This window comes from Eschscholzia californica, unplaced genomic scaffold, assembly GCF_041429995.1.
Source record: "Eschscholzia californica isolate CP2 unplaced genomic scaffold, dmEscCali1.0.p SCAF_2, whole genome shotgun sequence".
Lineage (NCBI taxonomy): Eukaryota > Viridiplantae > Streptophyta > Magnoliopsida > Ranunculales > Papaveraceae > Eschscholzia > Eschscholzia californica.
Genome location: NW_028238309.1, coordinates 57,024,914 through 57,049,811, shown reverse-complemented (window position 1 = coordinate 57,049,811; position 24,898 = coordinate 57,024,914). Strand labels below are relative to the sequence as shown.

The following is a 24,898-nucleotide window of genomic DNA, read 5'->3' as shown; positions in this document are numbered from 1 at the left end:
AAGCTTTCTTACTCTACCACATCAAGTAGAGAGGAGAAAGTGAGCTAATTCCCATTAACTATCTATCTAGTCAAGCAAGAAGAAGGTCTTCTTATTATCCAACCACCATTGGTGTGCTAGCTATACAACAAGGTGGGAGATCAAATTGATTGCTCGTGTCCCAAGTAGAGGAGCTACACTTGAAGCTCTTGGTCTTCTTCAATCAATTCAACTAGTTTGAGGGAAAAGCGATTAAGGTAATCCACTATCTCCATTAGATTAATTACTAGTTTTGCATGTGATCCTGGGAATACTAGTGTAGACATTAGATGTCATATTTCCGCTATAAACACTAGTAGAAGGGTATAAAACCCTACAGCGGGATGAAACAAGGACTATACTGGTTAGGAGCATACTCGAGATCGGGATCGTGGGGAAGTACTGCTTGATCATTTCTACCAACTTAAAGCCCCCATTAGGAGTCATACGTACAGAAATGGACTATTTGCATGAGAGGGATCCATAACTTCAATTCAAACAGTTTATGTACCTGCGACAATGCAAGAAAGGTCATCGAGAAGCTACTGAACATTGTAAATATTTTGGCCATTGGGATAGCTATTCCTCCCATTTCGTCGAGATAGACAAGACGTATTCTATCATAACTCAAAAGAGAAGGGCAATAGTGTCATTAATGAATTATTTTTAAATAGCAAAATCGATAATGTTACACTGTTAGCTAAGAGAGATTTGTTGCGTCTGTTGACGCAGTGGAAACCTAGTAATAGTATATACACATGTGTATTTCATGATTTGAGTCGTAATTGTTCGAGAAAAACTTCCCCACCCAACGTAGGTAATACAAAATGACTTAAAAAATAAAAGGTCAAGGCCATTCCTCCCCCTAAAGATAGTTAATTTTGCAAAATGATTTTCTTAAAATGACCACCTTCTAATATCACCCTATTTTGATTTTGGGAAATTTTAAAGGAGCTCCCCACTTTTGTTGAAAGGGCCCCTCTCGTGAATTCTGTATGACTCCACCGAATTCAAATTCGATACGAGTCCACCAAATTCACAAAAATGGGCTACTGGAGTGAATTTCGGTGGACTCGTATCCAATAGTCTCTTGTGAATTCGGTGGACTCGCACTGAATAGTCTCTTGTGAATACGGTGGGCTCGTACGAAATTCACAAGGAGGGGCCCTTTTAACAAGAATGGGGGGTCCCTATGAAACTACCCTTTGATTTTTTAGTTAATCGACTTCAGTCAACTTTAACAATTAGTAAAAAGAATCTGTTTTTCAGATCATTTTATCATTTCTTTCTCCATCTTCAGAGAAGGGTCCAGAATCCCCACTGGGTGACACGCCGCCAACAACCCATCACAATAACTTTTTTTCTTCGTCATCTTGTTTCCCCCACCAGCACCACCATCATCGAAAACCGCCACCACCACCACCATTGTATCTTTCTCTTTCCCCCTTTTTCTTCGTCCTCCTCTTTCTCTCTTTTTTTCCTTCTCTCTCTCCCTGTTCTCTAGTTCCGATGAAGAGGGAGTTTCCTCTACTCTACTCTTCAGAATTCTCCTGAATCCCAGACGAAATTGTGAGGAGACCCACACGAGAGAGAGACTGCGTGAGAGAGTAATGATGGTAGTTGTGCCTTTTCGGTAGTAGTGGTTGGGGAAGAGGGAAGAAGAATGTTTTATTTTATCTGGTGATGGGTCATCATGAAAACCAACGGTCATCCCTATAGTCCCTTCTCTGACAACGGAGAGAGAAGCGATAATGAGAAGAACCTTTTTGAATGATGGAAGCACTAGTCAATTGTATTATTTTTTTTTATTTGAACTGAAATACCATTAAACTGAAAAGATTACAATGATGTCCTTGAGAATGGAAAGAATAAGACAATAAAAGGACTACAAAGTAACATGTTAACTTCTAGGGACACAAAACAGACAAAATAATTATGGAGGATTAAACCATGAAGATGCTAAGTTATGTGCCAGTTGATTCTGTGAACGTGGACAATAGATTGTCTCCACGCGTCCCGAAGTTATTCTTGCACGTAGATCATTAATAGCCGTCCACAAACGCCACGGGATTGAAGGATCGATGGTTGTGATCAAATCAACCATAACCCTAGAATCCGTCTCCAATATAAACCCCTCTATTTCCAGATTAGTCGCCAACTCCAACCCTAAAGAAATGGCAAGCATCTCACTTTCTAGAGCAGTTGCTGGTGCGATTAGTTTAGTTTTTTCTCCGATGATGGTGCCTGAGCTATTTCTAGCAACCGCGGCACAAGATCCACCATTAGATCGAAAAGATCCGTCACAGTTTATCTTTACTTTGCCCACTGGAGGTGGATTCCAATCATGCTCCTGCACGAGATTATCAGAAATACTAGGAGTATAGTTATGTATTACATACCTCAGTGACTCTCGGGTGCGTCGCTAGCATCTAGCTATATCAACCGGTGTTTGGTTGAAGATTGAATCATTCCTCATCTTCCACCAATTCCATACCAGATAAGTAGCTTCATACCATATGTGAGAACTATTATTATCATTTACAAGCATATTTTTGAGGGTACCAACCAAATCAATAGTAAGTTGATGAAGATCCGGGTTATTAGTATGATTAACAAGATCTCTAAACACTTTGCAGGTACTGAATAGATGATCTCTGGTTTCGATTTCTTGTCTATCACAAATAATGCATAAATTAGGTATGTTCGGAACCTTACTGCTAATATTGGTTAAATTGGGTAAACCATCATGTATCAACTTCCATATAAATATTTGAATGTTAGGATCCATATGTTTCTGTTTCCAAAATTTCTTCCAAGGGAAGTTATGTGCTTGATCTGACATTATTTGATTATTCTTGATCTGTTGATAGTATGATTTTGTTGAAAATTTGCCGTTCTCCACACATGTCGAAATGAGTTTATCTTGTTGTTGATGTTGAGGAATGGGTATATTTATTATAGCTTGTACAGTGGTATCATCAAAATATGTTTTTAATCGTTCCTGATCCCAATGGTATGATGTTGATTCCCTCTTCATAAGATCTGCCACCCAGAAGATGTTGGTTGGGAGTTCCTGTATAATTTGTGGTTTATGTCCTTGAATGTTAGGAATCCATGGGTCCTGTTTTATTTTGATATTGGTACCATCCCCAATCATCCAAAGAAAATTATTATGAATAGTATCCCTTGTAGTAATAATAGCCTTCCAGAAATTCGAAGTTGACGAGGGACTTTCAGAAGTCCAAAAGTCATCATCCCCTATGTATTTGGACTTAACTAGCTTGACCCATATACTGTTAGGATTGGTGAGGAGCTTCCATGTGAGTTTAGCTATAAGAGATGTTGGGATTTACACCCTTCTACTAGTGTTTATAGCGGAAATATGACATCTAATGTCTACACTAGTATTCCCAGGATCACATGCAAAACTAGTAATTAATCTAATGGAGATAGTAGATTACCTTAATCGCTTTTCCCTCGAACTAGTTGAATTGATTGAAGAAGACCAAGAGCTTCAAGTGTAGCTCCTCTACTTGGGACACGAGCAATCAATTTGATCTCCCACCTTGTTGTATAGCTAGCACACCAATGGTGGTTGGAAAAGAAGAACTCCTTTCTTCTTTGACTAGATTGATAGTAATGGGAATTAGCTCACTTTCTCCTCTCTACTTGATGTGGTAGAGTAAGAAAGCTTAGAGAGAAATTCCACACCTTATTCTCTGCCCTAAGAGTGTTTATATAGAACCCTAATAAGAATCCACCTCCTTTTAGGTTTCCTAAAACACCCTTTAGAATAAGATTTAGGGAAATAGTCGAAAATAGCAACTATTGGTATTTTCTCAATTCCCTAAGGAGGAGGTGTCCAAACACCACGAAAATTGGCAGATATAATGTTTATTATATCAGAAACTAACCCTCCAAAATTCAGCCCAATCCGAGTCCTAGAAGTACCCGAACCGGTCTAGGCCCAAAAACCCTGTTTTTGGCCTTTTTGTACTATCTTTGCCTAATTCCTTTTTAGGCCTATGAGATATGTTTATGGGACACTCCCATGATTATATCTCACTCCCACTAGTCATATCCTAGATCAATTTGTCACTCTTATGTGTAACCCGTTGTAGGATCCGATCGAAGTTAGCCGCGAATTACTTCGTAATTCGACGATCGTAGTTGGTCTCTAGCTACAACTCTACGATCCCTAAATCAATCGGACTTGATGATCTTCCGCATCAATTATCCAATCCGACATATTGCTCGCATTGCCATCTTGGTCGAAGGACATCTTCTTCAACTCCTTCAGACTCCCACTTGGACTTAGAACAAGTGCAATGCCTCGATTCCCGTGTCAATTTAGTATCCCATCTGATACGTCACGTCATTCAGACTTTCTTGATATCCGAGTACAACTGTAAAAGACAAACGATTAACTTTTAATCCGTTTGAGCGCGGCCACGCATTTTCAGTTGCTACTCATCAAGTGGCCTTGAGACACTTTGTACCTAATGTGATTAGGGTGACACAATCCATTCTTACGCTCCCACTTAACTTCATGTCTATCCTGTCCTTCCCAGTATCCGTCTTTATAACCTCCTTTTACGGCGCGACGTTTAACGGAACCAAAGTCGGGCATTCCTTACATAAGATGAGTGGAGCACTCATGTTTTGAGGAATCTCTCCAATTGTCTTTATGAGAAGTATTGACGTTCATCACGAATGATGTACTTCTCATTTGAGGGTTATCCAGTGTATAAACCTTTTATACACCCACGTAGTCGAATAGAATATACTATTCCTATAGCCCATGAAACTGCGCTAACCCATCGACTCCCGTGCTAGTCTTCGTGAGTCATTGTTGTCCATGCAATGACCTGGACCAGGGATTTTTGATAATAAATATTCCAAGTTCACTTAATAGGGTTTCATTCATCAGATCACGTATCTGACAAACCTATTCGGAACGTTTTATTATCGATGGACTGTCGTTTAAACACTAAACCAAGTTTAGACGACTGGTGAAATAATTCTTATTATTTCTGATAACGAGAGTTGTAAATCTGAGCCTCTTCCGTAAAACTCCTTTTACCCACTCAGTTTTACTTGTCGAGGTTTAAAATTACACCTCATGCCTTAGACTGTGTATGAATCTCATACTATGTCTTAGGTGACAGTTTAGTTTGACTACCGTGGTAGTCGGTTTTAAACTTTGCTTATTATCAATTAATTTTAAGATTACTATCTTCAACCTTGATAATATCTAGTAATCTTTACTAGAGTTAAGGCCTTTAATTCTTTGTGTAGTATTTGCAACAGTTCCCGGCTTAAAACACTTTTAGCCTACTTTCCTTCCATGTCTGGAAGTTTGCTACGATGACATGTTCAACTTTGTACTACTTCATCCTTTAGCCTTCTAGGATGTACTAAGTAGTGTTTCGGTTTTCCAATCCGAATTCGGATGTTTAAATGCTAATCATGTCCAACATGATTGACTTTATGTTTTCGAACATAAATGTCTCTCTCATGCGTGCTAGCTCATCGGTGTCTTTTAGACTCCGAGTTTTGCAACGCCCTCTGTCATGAGTTTTTGGGTCGAAATTCTTTTAGACTTTCCGAGTCTTAGATTTTCTGTTTCGGATCTCAAGCATCTCAGCGTACTGAGTCTCTCTAATCCTATCATCCTTTTGATCTATGCTTATAGATCTTCAGATGCCCAAAATGGCATTTTATCCTTTTGTGTGTGGTCCTTTATTGAGTCAGTTCGTTACTGTTATACAACACCTTATGTCGTACTCAATCTTTTGTATGTACTCTGCATACGGACCCGGAAGGTTTGTTTACTCCCACTTACCTTCTTGAAACTCGTGATTCAAGATTTTCTTCATTCTCCAGGAATCAAATTTCTCTGATTGCCTTTTGAATCGAAGATTCTAACTCTTGCGTGCTTTTAATCCGTCGATAGATTTCTGAAGCATGCTTGTGGACATAACTTGATTGAAAGAATCTTATTCTTCTTGTCTAGTTTCGGGAAACATGAATGTTTCCATCCTTCTCAGTTTTCTACTTTAGAAAACCAATTTAGGTCTTCTGTTGACTTAAATTATCAATCTTCATGTCTTGACGAGATATGGATTCCACGATGATTTTGGCTTCTAGCCAAAATCTAGAGTTAGTTTCTGTTTCTGCGCAGGTCTTTTATCTCTTCAGAAAAAACCTTTATTTTCTGTGTCTTTGAGATTTGACCTTTTAGGGCTTTTGAACAACAATTTGGAATTTTCTCAACTACTTTGAGATATTCCTTTAGAGACACTTTCACTTGTTTTGAGAGTTCTCCGGCGAATGACATTCGCTTTTGTGCGGTGGGTTTATAAGATCATGTCTTTAACCTTTCCTTTTCCGAGGAGCCGCAGTTTGTTGCTCTTGGTCGACTTTAATCGTCTTGTACAAGTTTCATGATTGTTCTTCATGACCCTCCATGATTTTTCTCATGATCGAATTAAATCGACTTGTACTTTTCTCCCACTTATTCTTGTAATAATTAGTGTTTTCTCCCAGACTACTAGGTGTGCTAATTATTAGAAGAATACTATCATGAGCAACAAACACTTTGTTCTCTTGATTGGTTATGGAAGAAGCCCAAATTTCTTTTTAAAAAAGAAATTGCGTCAGATATTAGCTAGTTTTGTAATGCTTTTACAAATTTAGCTTTAGACGGAATTTTGGTAAGTGTGAAAACAATCGTTTATAGAATATGTCCCAAAATATTCGGAAGACTGGCTTAAACCCATCTTTGATCGAATTATGCATAGCAATGTTCGATTGCTCCCACTGAATCCACCATCCGTCGGATGTGTTCCATGGAGCAGAGTTGGGAAACTGTTTCTCAACTCCTTTGATGGTTATCAAGTGTTTGACTCAAGTTTTCACTATCTTGTCAAAGTGATTCTTTACTTCGGTTTGTACTTTGTTTGAACCTTTCAAACATTCTGACTTATACTTTATGATTTGTACGTTTCCATACTTCATGAAGTTGTCAGAGTACGTTTTTGAAGTTTCTCTCGTTAGCTTCTGCAAGTAAACTTATAGGTCTGCATAACACCGTATGAGTCCTAATAGATTACTAGTCTTTATGCCTTTTGAAAAGGGTGACTTTGTCAATTAGTCCTTAAGACCCAATTGACAATGCTGAAGTTTAATGAGTTTGAATCTCTTGATTTTAGCCATTATCAAAGTTAACCTTCAGTTAATTTTATCACTGGTTTAAAACATCAGACGTTTCTAGAAGAACAAAATAATCACTATTAAGTTCTAAGCTAGATCAGTGTCTAAAAGAAGACTTCGATCCCTTTCAGCATCCCTAGCATTACTGCTTCTGCTCCCTCTTGGATCTTTACTTCTTTTAGTCAAGTATGTGATTTCCTTGAGCTCCCACTGAGCCGCTCATCTGGTCTTAAATACCTGATGAAAGAATTTTACGATACTTGTTTTTAACTTTGTTAACAAGGATACGGAATCGGAATTCATAATTCCATTCCTTTTGTCCTCCAGGTGCTAAAGGTAGTTTCCTTTTAAATGGTCTAGCCATTGTTCAGAAACATTCACAGTAATGAGAAATACTCTTGATCATGTACTCGGTAGCTGCCTTTCTTTGATCAAATGTTTGTCTCACTTGACTGATCCTTTTGCCCTTTTGAATCTATTTCTTAGATTCTTTGTACCAAATCTTAAGAACCTTTCTTAGACTGGATATTCCCGTATGTTCTGCTCAGTTTGTTTGTAACAACCTGAGTGACTCATCTAAGGTCTTATCTATCTTTGTTCAATCAATATTGAATTGGGTGATAGATGTATTCTGTTGTCTTCCGTTAGGATGACTTTCAGATTGCCTTGGAGGTCTCGTACCTCTCCATTTATAACTTCTGTGGGAAATTCTTCCTCAGTTTGTCTTAATGGTTATGCTAGCATTCATTATTCTTCCAAAGAGAATGTTATACGATTGCTTGCAAATGGCTTTTGACCTTCTCTTGTATGAGTCAACATTGGGATTGGGTATTCTAGTGACCTTCCTTTTGAATCTGAGAATTATTCTCGGATTCATTCTTCCATTCTAGGAAGTGGATCAGCACCTCCCTTAGGTGTGATTCAATGTTGAAATCGTTTGTGTCATCTTAAAACTACATAAAGAAATGGCAAAGTTTTAAAACTCGTTATCGTTTTTGAAAAACATTAGTTTTCCCACATTATTCAATAAAAATCGTCCCCGATTGAATAAGTGATTCCAAGACCCCAGTTCTTCGAAGTAAAGCGGACGAAGGCCCTACCCTTTGACTCCGTCGTTCCGGGTGAGCGAACTACTTCACTGATCATACCTTATGACTCTTGGTTGATAAATTTCATTAATGAATGACTAATCTATCCTTTTGCCTCGAGTATCCAAGACTCTCTTGCTGATTTCGTTGAGTAGAACCATTTAGACGTGTAGGCCTCTTCTATAGACCTACCCGCATTGTCCCAAGGTAGAGGAGGTACTCTGCGAAGGCCGACCCACCTTCCTCGAACAAGGGCGCAACGAGTGTCTTAATCTGGATAGGCGATTACTCAAGATTACTTTTGGGGACTTTTACGCTAGTCTGGCGTTTGTTATAGTGAACTATTTAGCCTAACTAACATCCACGACATAAAGCGTAAATAAGTAAGTAAATGCGCGCGAGAAAGTAAATCAAGCAGACATGGATCCTAGTATGGCCCCTAACCTAGAAGATCTAATCACCCTTGGTTTTCTTCTTGTTTCGCCTTTTGGTTCGTCTTAGATCGCCATCTTTGAACCTCCATTGATTTCTCCCACTCGCCTTTGGATTTCATCCTCGAGTTTCTTCAATGGACTCATAGACCCTAAACTCTAATTACAAGACTCTAACGATTCGCAGATCGTATAAACTTGAAATTAAAATTAATTACAAAGCATGCACCCATCCGTGCTTAAAACAAGAATAAAGAAATAAATCTATGGCCATACTAGTTTCCCGCATTCACATCACATGCAATCATATAATATATCAAGGCTAAGAATTATATATGCATGATTATCTTGGGAAATACTTTTGTTGACATCACATGTCACATTACGGACCTTAAGTCTAAATTCGAAGAATTCTACTAATGGTGCTTTCCGGTTTTATCTTTTATGATTTCTAAACTCATCTTTAAGAAAAACTCCGTTTTGGGCTCGAGAAAGCCCGGGTCCATTTCGGAAAAAAAAATATTGGTTCGATTCTTAATGATTTCATAAATCAATTTAAAGAGAAATCCGTTTTGGGCTATTGGATGGCCCGGATTGATTTTGGAATTATTTGGTTGGAATCGGAAAAAATTTTGGAAAAAACTCCCACTCGAATGATGGTCCCTTTTCGTGGTCCGAAAAGCCTCGAAAAAGCCCGGGACAAGTCCTAGACAAGTCCCGGCCCAAGCCCAAAAAGGGCTCGGACAAGGTCCGGACATAGCACGACCCATAGGGCCGGCATGTCCTGGCCGAGGCCTATCAAGGCCTGGTCTCGTCCTGGCCGGAGCCAGGACGCTAGTCCATGTACCAGACGCGTCCTAGACGTGTCTGGTACTGGACCGGACCAGCACTAGGTGTCTCGGACTAGTCCGAGACACCCAGAACCTCCCAGACGCGTCTTCAAGACGCGTCCAGGAAGCTCCTTCGCAGCTGCTGGTCGCGTCTTAGACGCGACCTGGACGCGTCTTCAAGACGCGTCCTTAGTAGCTGCTCTGGACGCGTCTCAAAGACGCGTCCAGAAGCTTCTGTCGCAGCTGTTGGTCGCGTCTTCAAGACGCGTCTCAGCAGCTGCTCTGGACGCGTCCAGAGGACGCATCCAGGAGCTTCTGGTCCGGCCAGGAAGCTTCCTGGCCGGACACTAGGGTTTTTCAAAACCCTAGTTTCCAAAAAGAAATTTTTTTTTTTTTTTCTTATGCAACTCTAAGTTGCTATTTTCCAATTTTAAAACTTTTCTTAAATTTTTGAAATTCCTTTTAGAACACTTCTAAAAAAAATTTTAAAACTTTTAGAAACTTTTAAATTTTTCCAAATTTGTTTTGAGAGCTTCCTAAAGTCAAAACTACTCTTTTTAGAACACTTCTAAAATTCTAAAATTCCAAAATGTTGTTTTTCAAAAGTTTCCAAAACTTAAAAACAACTCTTAATCAAACCAATTTTGGATCAAAATCTAGGTTTTTGAAATTTTTCAAAGAACAATTTTGAAATCAATTTTGAAAAATCTTTGAATCCAATTCAAAATTAATCAAATTTTATGTTTTAAAATCTTTTAAACATAACTATCAATTTAATCAAGCATGGATTAGTTTGAAATTCAATCAAATTGAGACTTTTAAAACACTTTTAATCATCAATGTGATTCTCAATTTGAAAATTTATTGAATCCTATCAAATTATGAGTTAAAAATACCTTTTAAAACACCTTTTAAAATACATTTATAAACTCAATTTTCAAACTATCAAGCATATTAATTAGTTCGATTCTTAGCAAAAACTAGTTAATGGCAAGAGGCTCTGACGCCACTGTTGGGATTTACACCCTTCTACTAGTGTTTATAGCGGAAATATGACATCTAATGTCTACACTAGTATTCCCAGGATCACATGCAAAACTAGTAATTAATCTAATGGAGATAGTAGATTACCTTAATCGCTTTTCCCTCGAACTAGTTGAATTGATTGAAGAAGACCAAGAGCTTCAAGTGTAGCTCCTCTACTTGGGACACGAGCAATCAATTTGATCTCCCACCTTGTTGTATAGCTAGCACACCAATGGTGGTTGGAAAAGAAGAACTCCTTTCTTCTTTGACTAGATTGATAGTAATGGGAATTAGCTCACTTTCTCCTCTCTACTTGATGTGGTAGAGTAAGAAAGCTTAGAGAGAAATTCCACACCTTATTCTCTGCCCTAAGAGTGTTTATATAGAACCCTAATAAGAATCCACCTCCTTTTAGGTTTCCTAAAACACCCTTTAGAATAAGATTTAGGGAAATAGTCGAAAATAGCAACTATTGGTATTTTCTCAATTCCCTAAGGAGGAGGTGTCCAAACACCACGAAAATTGGCAGATATAATGTTTATTATATCAGAAACTAACCCTCCAAAATTCAGCCCAATCCGAGTCCTAGAAGTACCCGAACCGGTCTAGGCCCAAAAACCCTGTTTTTGGCCTTTTTGTACTATCTTTGCCTAATTCCTTTTTAGGCCTATGAGATATGTTTATGGGACACTCCCATGATTATATCTCACTCCCACTAGTCATATCCTAGATCAATTTGTCACTCTTATGTGTAACCCGTTGTAGGATCCGATCGAAGTTAGCCGCGAATTACTTCGTAATTCGACGATCGTAGTTGGTCTCTAGCTACAACTCTACGATCCCTAAATCAATCGGACTTGATGATCTTCCGCATCAATTATCCAATCCGACATATTGCTCGCATTGCCATCTTGGTCGAAGGACATCTCCTTCAACTCCTTCAAGAGATTCATTGACCTCCCTTAAGGATCTGATGCCAAGTCCACCCTTGTGTTTAGGACTACAAAGTATATCCCATCTAAGGAAATGCAATTTCCTATCAGTAATCTCATGACCCCACCAAAAGGTCCTTTCTGCTTTCTCTAGCTTCTTAATAACTGTCTGAGGCAAAATTTGAAAACTAAAAGGGTAAGTACAAAAAGAAGAAAGAATAGTCAATTGTATTAATTAAACCACCAACATTGTATATTTTGAAGAGCGTGGTTAATCGTCGTTTATAACTGTCTGACAAATATCTCAAGTCCATTTATCTAACAAAATTTAAAGGTACCTCCATTTTTCCATAGACACTTAAAATAGTTCAAAATGCTAATATATAGTTGCTTAGCATTTTAGAACAGTCCTCATTTTATGATTGCTAGCGAAAAACGAGAAAAAACTTGTATCTCTAACAGAAAAAAGGGTCTTGCAACTTGGGGACATTGATTCTCACCATTTCATTGAGATTCTCTTAATATTCCTTGAAAAGGTAGAAGAAAATTAGAATCCTCAACTTTTTCAAATTTGTGATGTTCATCGTAACACAACATCAAAATTCTATTTTTATCAAGATGTAAAGCTAAAACTCATACATCTTCTAGTGGTATTCTTTTTCACCAAAGATATGGACGATGACAGAAGTAAAAAAGAAAATGACCTCAACCGTTAGATCTATATGTTAAGTTTCATCCTAACATCACAACTATTCTCAGCTTTTAATATTGTCGTTTTCAACATGTTAAGAAAAATGCTTGTAGTCCATCTGATTTCCACTTGCACTAGCGAGTTCAAATTTATCCCAACTAGTTATTTAACCAGTTTGCACGTACTGAGATTACTGATCGTTCTTTAACATCAGATAAAAGTCTAACTACTTTCTGATTACAGAAGAATCACACCATAATCACCCATCATAAATATTACTAAGTTAGTAACTTGGTATTAGTTAGGTTTGAAATCAGCCCTCTTTATCGTAGTTCAAATAGTTCTACCACACTATGGAACTACAAACGATAAGACCTGCCTATGCAAAACTCGGGACAAATTTTGTCCAAATTTTGTGAAAGATAATGAAGAATCAAACAAAATGAACAAAAAAATCACTACTATATATCCTGCAAAAAATCTTCTCATTGAACTTTTATCTAGTACTGATTTTGTATGAACCCAAAAATTATTTGGGGAGTTTAACACCCAATTAATATTTTGTAGACTCACGTGACAAATACTCTATATGGTACAGTTCATCCATTGTAACACTCAATTAAACTTCATTTGTAACTTGTAGATCACCTTATAAAAAAAACTTGTAGATCACATTAAAATTTTGGTTGAAAGTAGGGTTAAAGAACATGGAAGTAAATCATTTTGTATTTCAAGTATGAAAATATAGGGTAAATCTTTTTGCCCCCTAACGATGACCAACTTCCGTTTTAGTCTCATAAAAAAAAAAACCTTCCGTTTTTTTTTTTTTTTTTTTTAAAGAACTAACTTTAACCGTCATCATATTTTTTATATTTTCCACCAAATTTAAAAATCTTTCCTTCGGGTCAGCTCTTAGATGCAACTTCTTTTTCTTACTTTTGTGCTCCCCCTTCTATCACCACCAAACAACCACCACCACAATCATCTCTTTCTATCTCTTCTTTCGAAATGGGAGGAGGGTGATAAGATATCCAAGAATATAATGTCTACATCATCTCTATTCATTATCAATTAGTTTTGAGTTAATGATCACATATTTAACATGGTATTTAAGACCAGAAAACTCTAACAAAGTATAGTTTCGATTCTATTCTGTTTCTGCTTACCTAATCAAAGTACTCGCTTAAATGATTACCATCTGTTCAAATCATAGTTATATTTTTTTTTTCTTTTTTCAATTAGATTAGTATTTGATTTTTTTTTGGTATTAATGATTAATTTCAAGACCTAGATGAATTCTCGCCATATTTAATTTAGATTTGAATAATTTATTGTTTGAGATTCTTTCTCTTCACCAACATAGTCAAGCTTCAAAGGACAATATTCTTTATTTTTGATGTGCGATGTTGGTTTACTTGTTTTCCTCCTAGTGGGGAAACCTAGTTAGGTTTGATCTAGTAAACTAAATTCGGAACCAAGTTGGTTTTTTATGGGTCGATGAAATTAGGGTTAAAGTAAAGTCTATAAATACTACCTTAATCTAATTTAGAAGTGTGCGAGAAGTACCGAACACAATAAGAAACGCACAAGAGAAGAGAGAAATAGGTCTGCCGAGAGGAAGTCTTCAGTCGGGCTGAGTATTTTCGACACGTACATGCTTCGGTGTTCGGAAATCTCACGGTGACATCTTCTCCGGTTAAGCTGAAATTTTGCAGAGGTATCTGTGACTTGTTTATCTAGTATTTGGACGTCTGGATAGATATTTGGGGCCAGAATCCGAGTAATTTTAGAGTCGTTTTGGACCGCATATTTCTGGGATGTTTTACTCTTTCTTGTGAGGCTTTCTTCGTGTTTGAGATTGATCCGTTTGGAGTCTGAGCCTTGGGTTTTGTTCTTTTGAACAAGGAGGACGTAGTTTGTAACTCAATTACTTATTATAGTTGTTTTGGAGTGGACTACTTGTCTCGAGATTTTTACTTCTCATATTGAGGAGGTTTTCTACGTTAAAACCGTTGTCTTATTTAATTTCAGTTCTTCGTTTATTGCTACCACTATTCTACATATTTTCTCATAACTAACACAAAGGGTGAAAACTTATATTCTGCTGCGCCAATGCGTTCGTTTTTCCCAACATTACTCAGTTGACATGAAGTGGTTACGAGAGAAACAATGTAAGTTGTTCTCCATCTATATAATACACAAATTGATTTCCACAAGTTAAAGCAACTTTGTTTGCTAACTTGGCTGAGGTAGTAAGCTATTCCAACAGTGGAATTAAATGTATCCAACCTGGGTGAACTTCGACACTTTTCTTTATCGGCGAGTGCTTGTGTGCTGCCATCCTTCATGGAATATTAAAACCGACGCCAAAATGTTTTGATGAGACAATAACATTGAATTAATATATGGTGTTTTTCTTGTTCAAGATTAGTTCAATATTGGTGCAAGATCAATCCGAAAACAACCACAAGGAGCAATTTTATCATGAGTAGTTGTTTCTTCCTCATTAGAGATTTGTATCGCCCGTCGATATCGCCTTAAACTAGGGCCGATTTGAGTGAAAGAGCCTCTGAACCTTGATTACTTACAGTCTCTTTTCATTTTCGTAAACCTCTGAATTCTTCGTTATTATGATTACTAAGTGCAGTTTTGTTTCTATGGGCCTCTAAACTCAGATTGCTTTTGATCGTTAAGTGTAATTTTTTGTTAAATGGCTATAGTCCGTTGTTATTATACAATGTTTATTCGTCAAGCTACTGTCTCAATGTTGCTTGGATATTTGCGTTATCCACACCAGATCGAAGCTTGATATACAACTAATTCAATAATCGTCCCAATAAAGAGCACGCCAAAGTTTTCTCATCAAATTATTTTCAAAATTGTAACCAGATAACCAAAGTTTTTGGACGCTCTAGTTGGGAATGTGGGTAATTTTCACATTTGAAATGAAACAATCAAAATCATCCATCCTCTCCAAACTTTTAAATCAATTTTTTCGCGTGCTTTCTTCTTCGTATTCTTGCTCGTTGATTGTCACCCTTCAAACATGGGTTCATAGAGAGACAAAGAAGGAAATAGGACCCCCAAAGTTTTTAAGCCATTTGATGGGAGTCAGTGCGGTACCGGGGTCGACGGAGGAGGTGGTGACGCCTATAGAATCTCACACACTTATCAGAATTCTAGTGTCAATCGACAACCTTATGAGACCAACCAACCTCATGGAACACTAAGCCCAAGCCCAAACATGAAAATTTAGTAAGGAAATTATATAGGTCCCCTTTTTCACTGTATCTATCCTCCAAAAAGCTTGACTTGGTCTATTGAACTGGAATAATGTCAATAAAAAGACGACGTTTATTCTCTATCAGGTGTATTCATTAACAATAACAATAAGAGACTGTACAAAAAGATGACGTTTATTTCAGTTATAATGGCCATTTTTTAAATACTCAATCCAACTACTAAGCTAATATTACAAGTAATGGAGACAATTAGATGTGGGTTTAGCTTGAAGTATCTTTAGGTTACCCTCAAAAGTGAAATCCCAATTCGATCATACCCAAATTAGTTACTTTTTTTTGTTAAGGACCCAAATTAGTTACTTGCCCTTACAAAAGTATAGTGACTTGGGGGGAGAAACGACGCTTCTATTTAGCAATCGTCACTTATGTAATATAGATACCAAATGTGTGGCTTCTAATGATCGCCCAAAGTTTCTTTTGTTTTTCCTTATCAATATGTTCCATGTCACTTTCTTTACAAGATGCCAACTATGTGGCTTCTAAAACTCATGTACTACTTATTCTCTCATAGTTTGCTCGATTGAGATAGAAGTGGATTCGTAGTTCAAGGATAAAATAATTGCCGAAGAGCTTAGTTCATGTATATTATCTTTGTATTACTTGTTTAATTAATTGCACGAGGATAACATTGTGTAATTTTGGTAGAAAATATGGGGAGGCGGAGAAAAAGTGAACAAAAATTATAAATTTCTCGATCAAAAAGATTCTTTAGGGTCTAGTTCGTTCTGGTTTCTCATTTTTCTTGAGACTCCTCAAACAAATGAACATTTCTAAAACCATGAAAGGTAACTCGTTAGGTGCAACATTAGGTTTCCTACTCACGAACCATTATACGACACCTGTGTTTGAAATTTTGTTGTTCATAACTTTTTTAATCCTTTTCCGATTATGCATTTTTGTGTTGTTATCTTCCGTGGCATTTAGCGACACCTTTTATGCGCTAAGGTTTTTGTCTAGTAATGCTTTGTGGATGGAATTTTGGGACCAAATTGTGTCGCCGACAAACACTATATCTTTCATTTGGTGCTCACTTTGATTCCTCAACATAACATTTTAAAGAAAGTCGAAAGTTCCTTTGGTTTCATTGATCTCTGTGAGAATAGTCCCACATGGGAGAATGGGTAACCAGCAACCAATAATATAAAGTATAGGTCCTCTCCACTCATTGCCAATTGGTTTTGAGTTGGATGGCCACAAACTTAACAATCTCTCCTCTTTAAGATGTAGCTATATAATCAGTACTATTAGTTGAATTCTTCTATCTCTAATCGTGTGCTACGAACACTGTAAACTAATAGTTACGAAAAATAAATGAAGGTTCAAAGATCAAATATGAAGATGGAATTGTATTAACATGCTTTATTCTTACTTCCAAAAATTTGTGTTTGTATTTCATGCTTACTTCCATTACAAATATATTCCATTTAAGGAAAAATACATGAGAATTATGTCTCAAGAAAAGAAAAGTAGTTGATCTTTAATGGATAAATTCTAATTCTTACTCCTACTCACCAGATTCTCTATTGATAGATACAACACATGTAATGTATAAAAGATATATATATATATCAATTGATAATATGTCATAAATTTCTACTCTTCTTGATTTTAAATTTGATATTATTTGTATAGGACCCTAGTTTGACAAATTATACTCTCAAATCAGCCGTACACCAAAGTGGCAAATTCTCTATATCTTTCTTTGTTGAAATGGAAAAATTCTCTATAGGACATAATATTTCTTGTAAAACCAATTCTAAGGAAGGGTAAGCCAGAGATGAGAATAATAACTCATGGAGCCATTTATTATGTGTACTTTTATATATGCAATTTCATTATACTTAAATTTTTATTGTTTTTAAGGGAACACAAATGATAATGTATATGTCGTTACCATGCCATGTTCGCTCATGACAAGTCATATTATGACCTAAAATACTAGATTGCATCATGACTAACACCCCAAATATCCACGACACAACACAACTAGCTAAGCCAGACTATGAGGGATTGAGTCGATAAATGTATCACGTACTACTTTTATAGCATGTGTCGTAACGTGTCCAAAAGGATGAGATATAAACGCGCACCAAGGAAATGTCTTTATCAAACAAATAAGATTGGACAAATATCATTTGGGAACATTCTCTCACTCACACTCCCTCTCTCTCTCTCTCTCAAACCTTTTTCTTGTTTTCGCATACATACAATATCCACTACACCACTACCATGATTTGCCACTAACCAATGCCACTATAAATAGGCATACCAAGCTCAAACATACCATCACAAATCCTCAATACACTTCTCTACACTCATTTCTCTTCATCATCCTTCCGTTCAAACATATTTTCATTGTTTCTTTACAAGTTCTTCGATCTCTTCTTACTTTTGTTGCATTTGCACCTACTAAGTTATTCACATTGAAAACCTCTTTTGTTACTAATAATTTTTCCTTAGAAAAACTTCACTTAATCCGACCGTTAAGATGGAGAGGGTAAAAGGATTAGCGGGACAAAAGGCGGTAGTAATTTTCAGTAAGAGTTCATGTTGTATGAGTCATACAATTAAGAGTTTATTTTCCGAACTTGGTGTGCACGCAATGATTCACGAACTCGACGAAGACCCCAAAGGAAAGGAAATGGAGAGGGCTCTTGTGAAAAAAGGGTGTAACCCAGCCGTTCCTGCGGTGTTTATCGGTGGCGAGCTGGTGGGTGGTGCCAATGAGGTTATGGCCCTCCACCTTAATGGGTCCTTAAACCGTTTACTCAAAAGGGTTGGAGCGCTCTGGCTCTAAGGAAAATATCTGCAGTGTGGGTTGAGAACAAATAAGTTTATCATAAAACATCTTCGTTCATTATTAGCTTATGTATTATGTAATAAAGTTTCGGCCCATAAACAACTGCTTGTGAAGTTGGTTGGTGACACGTGATACATTATGGAGAAAAGGTTTCGTCATGTGGTGATACATTTATCATTAAGTTGAAACCCATGTACTAGGCAATTTATATAACGGAAATAAAATGAGTAGTTTCATAATTTGGATGGTGTTTGGTGTTGTTCTTTTCGTTTTTATAAATGCGTGTTATGAAATTGGCAAAAGGCAAATTGTTTTTTGAGTAGAACATGTTGAAATATACGGTATATTTTATTTTCGTATGACTATGTTCAAACTTGGGGTTCAAAAGGAAAATTATATACCTAAGCTTGATTTAGTTCGAACTTGGGGTTCAAAACCATATGACTATGGTACGTTAAGATTGGACAACGACAAAAACCAATACGACTAGTTAAGTTCACTAACGGCTTTCTCTTACACGCATATATACTTTATTTTGGCAAAAGATAGAATGTAAGGCTCGGTAACTAATGTATAATAAAGTTTACTGGAAGACTGTCGGGTTTGGCACTTTGAGTGTCAAACCGCTTCAGTGATGGGTTCCCAACTGTGCAAACAAATCAAGTGATATGGTCGTCATATCGAGTTGCTTTAAGTAATGGTGCTTATAGAATGCCCCCATGTTTATTGTTTATATTACTGAGAAGGGACTCTTCTCTAAAGACACCCCCAGTTGATCATTTTAGCTGAAGAAGAAGATACCAGATGAAAGAAGCAAATAATATTGATCCAGAAGTTAGACAGATATTCACTACCAACTCGACTACAAGCCTATGTCTTTCAATTGGGTTTGTACTTTAATGTGAAAGTTCTATGAAAACCCCTTGATTATTTGGGGCCCAAAGCGACCGCTTTGGTGGCTTTGGTCACGGGCCTCCCCTGTTATAGAGCAATGAACAACACTAGTGGGTTGAGCCAAGGATGGGAGAGGATCAGTACCAATACATACATTAGCTATTGCTATTAGAGAGAGAACCTGGTTCATTAGTTCTGGAGTTTGATGGGTTAGAAAAGATGACATCATTGCCGAATTTCTTAATGAGATGTGCTCTGAGAAGCTCGCTTCGAGCTTGGATCCGGACTTGTTGAGGTCCGATGTTCTTGAATGAGTAGTGCGCACCAATAGCAAACAGAGTAGCACCGAAGACGAAGCAGCCAAGATTCAACACTAACCCCTTGGTTGGGGAGCAACCACACCTCATCATCATACTGTCAATTTTACCACAAAACAAAAGAAAAAAATCAACTAGAGGATTCAAGAGTAAGGAGCATGAAATTTTTATCATCAAAAACATAGTTGGAAAGATAGTGACAAAAGTTTCTACCCAGTAACAAAGAATTCTACCTGTTACAATCAATTAGAAAGAACTCAGTGATATCAAACAATATCATATTTCAAGTTTTCATTTTTTGTGACTTCAATCTTCCATAAACGGGTAATAAAATAGCAGTAGGTCATTAGATTTTTATGGGTAGTGGTTAAATCTTAAACATTTCTCTGAGGCATTTTATCAAATAGAGTATATGCATAATCTTCAAATATTCAACCTTCACAGAAAGTCAAGTAAAAGAAAGAAATCTTTCAGAATTTCATTGAATCAACAAGCATATAATCAAAATTAAACTTTCAAAATCTCAGATAAATCAAGATATTATGACTTACTTTAGTAGTTATTAACTTAAATCTTTAGAAAAATAACAAGCACGTGTTCAAGAGATAAAAAGAAGAACAAAAAAACGGGGAAAACTATAGAAAAAAAAAAGCTCCTTCTACATTGTCATCTCAATTCTTAGATAAATCACAAAATTGATTATGGGTTTTCAAACTAGTTGTAATTCCTGTTTTATACTTAATCATTTATGATCTCAAATTATTTTATTTGTTTCTCTCAAGATTATATTAGTCTTAATTAATGACACATTTTTATTTATCTCTACTCTAGTAATTCATTTTTTTTCTTTGTTTTTTTTTTTAATAAATTAATCTATCTCCCTCGAATTAACTCATTTTCTCTAGAATATAGGGATATTTTTTGGCATCATTTATAAAATAACTTTTAGATTCACTAACCATTTATATTACTTGTCATACATTTTTACATTAAAAAAATTAAATAAAAATATATATTTCTATATTAAAAAAATAAAATAATTAAGTTGTAATATATTAAATTCCAAGTGGACAATATATGGACAACTGAACTTTTTAAGTGGACAAACGAGTTGGGGGCAACTAAATATAGTGAGTATCGAAGGACCAATACTCATTTTATTTTTTTCATTCTTCACGATCAGTCAGTCATTATCCAATCTACTATCTCGACCACCATTTACTCCGGCGGCCCCTTTACTCAGAACTACCATTATGTTCGATCTTCATCAACATTTAAAGGACATTGATTTCAGTAAAAATTAAAAGACTTAGAGAAGGTATTGCAAAGATCTGATTTTCTTTCCTATTCAATTTAATTAATCCATCTCTGCTTCTTAGAGAGAGAAACTGAAAAATTAGAAGAAAATAAATAGTAGTAATCTTTTTGAAAAATTACGTGAGTGTCAATTGGTCTACTTCAATAGCTTCTCTTTTTAAGAAATTTTTTCTTAGATCGATCCCTATTATAGAATACTATATTGTTTTGTTTAGATACATTGATAAGAGAAAATTTCAGACTTTGAGAAGAGAAAATTGCATACTTCTTCTTCAATGGTTTAGAAAGAAAAGTGTTGTGGTACCGGATATTTTTAGGGTTTCCTTGAATTAGGTTCATTGAAGAAGAAGGCTTAAAGTTCAATTCTTAGAATAGTTCATTGAAGAAGAAGAAGATATTGTTTATCCTTCATGAACTATGGCGATGAAGACGAAGAAGTAGGATTAAAAGTTGGTATTTATTGTTAGATCCTTAGTTTTGGTTGTTTCCAACTTAATTTACCTACACCCAATTACTTTTAAGCCAAAAAAATGCCCCCAAAATAACACAAGTTAGAAACTGAAATTTGTTGCCCCACTTTTTTTTTTGTTTTGGAAATAATTTGCTTCACATATGTTTTATTTTTTGTTGAATTGCTTCACTTATGTTGATATCCAAAATTTGGTAGAAAGAATTGTGAATAGTTAAAGATCTATTAACAAAAAAAAAAAAACCTTCTAAACTCTAGTATACAGAGGTTGAACTAATAACTAAAGATGAATTAATTTTACTTAATCTATGATAATATAAAAAGAATAGATGTAGAGATAATTTGATTGTTGTAATTGTTTATAAGAGAGAGAAAAGAGAAAAAGAAAGAAAGATGTCATTCATTAAGACTAATGTAAATTCAAGAGACATGTAAAAAGTAGTGGTAGTAAGAGCATCCCCAATGGCTCAGGAGATCACCAAATTTTGGTGATCTCCTGAGAAATCCTCACCCAACGGCACAGCAGATTGCCAATAATCTGCTGTGCCGTGAACAGTAACTGCCCAAATCTGGGCAGTTACTGTTCCCTCTAACCAAAATGGTGCGAGGTGGGCCAGGGGTATTTTCATCACTCTTTGGTCTCTTTTTGTTCTTTCATTTACTTTTTGAACCCATTTTATATTTTATTTTAATCCTGTAAGTGTTTTTTATTTTGTGTTTGGTCCGATAAAAATTTTAATTACTTAATTAAATTACAATAAAACCGAAATTAAACATTTCATCAAAATTTTCGAAAAAAAACTACCTTAAAATGTCGTAGTTTTAATAAAATGTTGTATTAGTTTCCGTTTATAGTTTTAGTAAAATATCATATTCGTTTAGTTTGTAGGTTTAGTCTTATAATTTCAACTAGTTAAATTTATTTTATGAAAAATTAGTGTTAAAAATGGTATAAATGAAATTAAGTGTGATGAATAGTGATTTGGTGGGACTTTTTGGTGATATTTTTAGTGCCAACCATTGGGGATGCTCTAATAGTTTAAAATCATAAATGATTAAGGGCAAAAGAGGAATTATAACTAGTTAGAAAATCCAGAATTGATTTTAGTGAAGAAATTACATTTTCAAAGCAAATAATTTAATGCTTATAATATGACCTAAGGGCACACGGTAGAAAGACTCAATTGGGGAAAGGATCCCGAAAAAGGAATTCCTCTTCACTTAGAATAATTATCATTTTCTAATACTACATATTCAATTTACTCCAACATTTAAGTTATTTTTCTTTTTCTCTACCAAGCTTACACTACTATTGTATATAAACTCAAAAAAATGGGCCATACAAAGTTTAGTTATAGCTTTTCTAATACTATCATGATACTTTCAAAAAAAAAATACTATCATGATATTGTCAATCAGTTATCACAGAATATGTGAGACAAGTATAAGAAGTGTGGCTGGGTGGGTAATCATAAACATGTTATGATGGACTATGTGTGGGAAACAGGTTGGCACAGGCACACAATTATCCACAGGCTTTAAGATCATCGGATCATATGACTCTATGTTGAAGCTCAATCACTCAACCCAACTGGCCCAAATCCGTTAATTCGAGAACCTAAGTCAACATGAAACTTTATGTTTTTTATTTAAGGAAAAATTTAGAACCAACAAATTTCTTCATTTGGGATGTTCTTGAATATTTGTTTAAGTAATTATCTACTGGGTGCTTCTAAAGGCACCATGGCAAAAGGCTGTTAGCATCTGAAAATTTTAGTAACTCGGGTCAATAGCCATTGACCCGAGTTCTCTATAAGCACCGGTTTTTAATGTGGGTGACATTCACCTTCATTTGCTTCTTCCATCTTCTTCTTCCAAAATAAAAAGAATACCAATCCATTTTTTTTCCAAAACAAAAATCATGTGTGCTCATCTAGATAAAAAAAATGAAAATTTTTTTTTATTTACTTTCTATTCATGTTAGTAATACACAAAATTGAAAAGAATGGGTCCACTCTCTTCTTCCTTCTTCACCAAATTTCATCCACAAAATAAACTCATTTTCTCTCCTCTTCCTTCTCATGGTCATCTTCATCCCTTCCATATCCCCTTTGTAAATGTAGAAGAAAGATTACCAGATTCAGAAAGGTAAAGAGAGAGAGAGATGAGAATAAGGGTTTTTAGAGAGAGGAAGATGAAGAAAACCTTGCGAGAAGTAGCAGAGGAGCTGGTCATGGTCGACTTCACGAGAAAGAGAGTGAAGATTGGGATGTTTTTCAAGGCCCGGATCAGCTGATCCGTTTGGCCCTCTTAGGTCCCGGATCAGCTGATCCGTTTGGTCCTCCTAAGTCCCGGATCAGCTGATCCGTTTGGTCCTCCTAGGTCCCGGATCAGCTGATCCGTTTGGCCCTCCTAGGTCCCGGATCAGCTGATCCGTTTGGTCCTCTTAAGGCTCGGACTGGTTCAGTCCGTCCGAATAGATTTTGTTTGATTTTGTGATAAACGGATGGAGGTGTTAGGGTTAAGTTGGCTTTGACTGGTGCCTACATAGTTGAACGGTGCTAACAGAGAAATGAACAGTTGAGCCTGGTGCTAATAGAGATGGATGCTAACAGCCTTTTGGCTTGGTGCCTTTAGAAGCACCCTTATCTACTTTTGAGTTAGGTTAGTCTTAAAAATTTTAAAGCCAATATAAATGTCTCACTTGTTCTAGTAGTAGAGAAGAAATTGTTTCCCCCAATTTTCTCTTTCAGATTTGTAGCTTTAATTAATAGAATTAGAGAAAATACATAATACTTATTTCATGACAATTGTTGATTACAACCGAAATATATACAGACTCTCACAGTCACTCTATTAGGTAAGAAGACTAGTTAAGATATCCTCTCAATATTACAATATATCTTTCATAAATACAATAGAAAATAATATATTTGAAAGATATATAAGTAATATCATGTTAAGTCTTCGTCATCTAACAGTACATGTTGTTGATGTCTTCATGATCCGATGGTACATATTAGTCTCATTTACATTAATTTCAATAAATTTTGATGAGCGAAGGGAAAAAAAAATCATGTAAGAACGTATAGAGAAAAACAAAAATCTCATTAGAAATATAAACAAAAATATTTTAGTTTTCTATCTCGTCTCACCTTATTCAGAGTTCCACAAAGCACTCTTCATTGTCATTATATATGAAATCATCCAGTTTGATAGGTCAAGAAAAGAATTTAAACTTGTCCAAATGTTAGTGAGGGTTGGCCTTCATTCTCACATTTTCAGGTAAGAAGATGAAAAGTTTGAAGCTTTAGAATTAACTTCAAGACCCCTCACGGCATTAGGAAATATTGACATCAATGTTTCTCCTCTAAGAACGATAAAGGAAATGAAATCGTGCAAAACTCCAGGGCCAAATGGGTTTTCGACATTATTCTATAAAAAGTTTTGGACGCTAATGGGTAACGAAGTGACGAGTCGGATCAGGTACATATTTTAGTCTGGCCGCTTGCTAGGTAACCTGAATTATTCACATACTAGGGTATATCCCGTGCCCTAGGGCACGGAC

General features: G+C 36.0%; 3 protein-coding genes across 3 annotated transcripts; 1 reads left to right on the top strand and 2 right to left on the bottom strand.

Moving 5' to 3' along the window:
• Positions 1 to 1,951: 1,951 nt before the first annotated feature.
• LOC147559392 (uncharacterized) lies at positions 1,952 to 2,860 on the bottom strand. The gene is made up of 2 exons (XM_086659174.1): positions 2,513 to 2,860; positions 1,952 to 2,368 (listed from the first exon to the last, which is right to left on the bottom strand). The coding sequence occupies exons 1-2, from the start codon at positions 2,858 to 2,860 to the stop codon at positions 1,952 to 1,954; spliced, it is 765 nt and encodes a 254-aa protein (XP_086515300.1).
• A 14,972-nt stretch (positions 2,861 to 17,832) lies between these two features.
• On the top strand, positions 17,833 to 18,572 carry LOC147559391 (monothiol glutaredoxin-S7-like). Its single transcript, XM_086661291.1, has one exon. It carries the CDS (start codon positions 18,022 to 18,024, stop codon positions 18,328 to 18,330), a length of 309 nt encoding a protein of 102 aa, XP_086517417.1. The 5' UTR covers positions 17,833 to 18,021; the 3' UTR covers positions 18,331 to 18,572.
• An 810-nt stretch (positions 18,573 to 19,382) lies between these two features.
• On the bottom strand, positions 19,383 to 19,634 carry LOC147559390 (bric-a-brac protein). Its single transcript, XM_086659173.1, has one exon. The coding sequence runs from the start codon at positions 19,632 to 19,634 to the stop codon at positions 19,383 to 19,385; it is 252 nt and encodes an 83-aa protein (XP_086515299.1).
• Positions 19,635 to 24,898: the final 5,264 nt, after the last annotated feature.

What these genes read in the sequence shown, in the direction of transcription:
- LOC147559392 (XM_086659174.1), bottom strand. Translation starts at nt 2,860, where the DNA reads ATGTCAGATCAAGCACATAACTTCCCTTGGAAGAAATTTTGGAAACAG. An exon ending in GGTATGAAGCTACTTATCTG is followed by an intron (nt 2,369 to 2,512) that starts GTATGGAATTGG and finishes AATCTCGTGCAG; the next exon opens with GAGCATGATTGGAATCCACC.
- LOC147559391 (XM_086661291.1), top strand. Translation starts at nt 18,022, where the DNA reads ATGGAGAGGGTAAAAGGATTAGCGGGACAAAAGGCGGTAGTAATTTTC.
- LOC147559390 (XM_086659173.1), bottom strand. Translation starts at nt 19,634, where the DNA reads ATGAGGTGTGGTTGCTCCCCAACCAAGGGGTTAGTGTTGAATCTTGGC.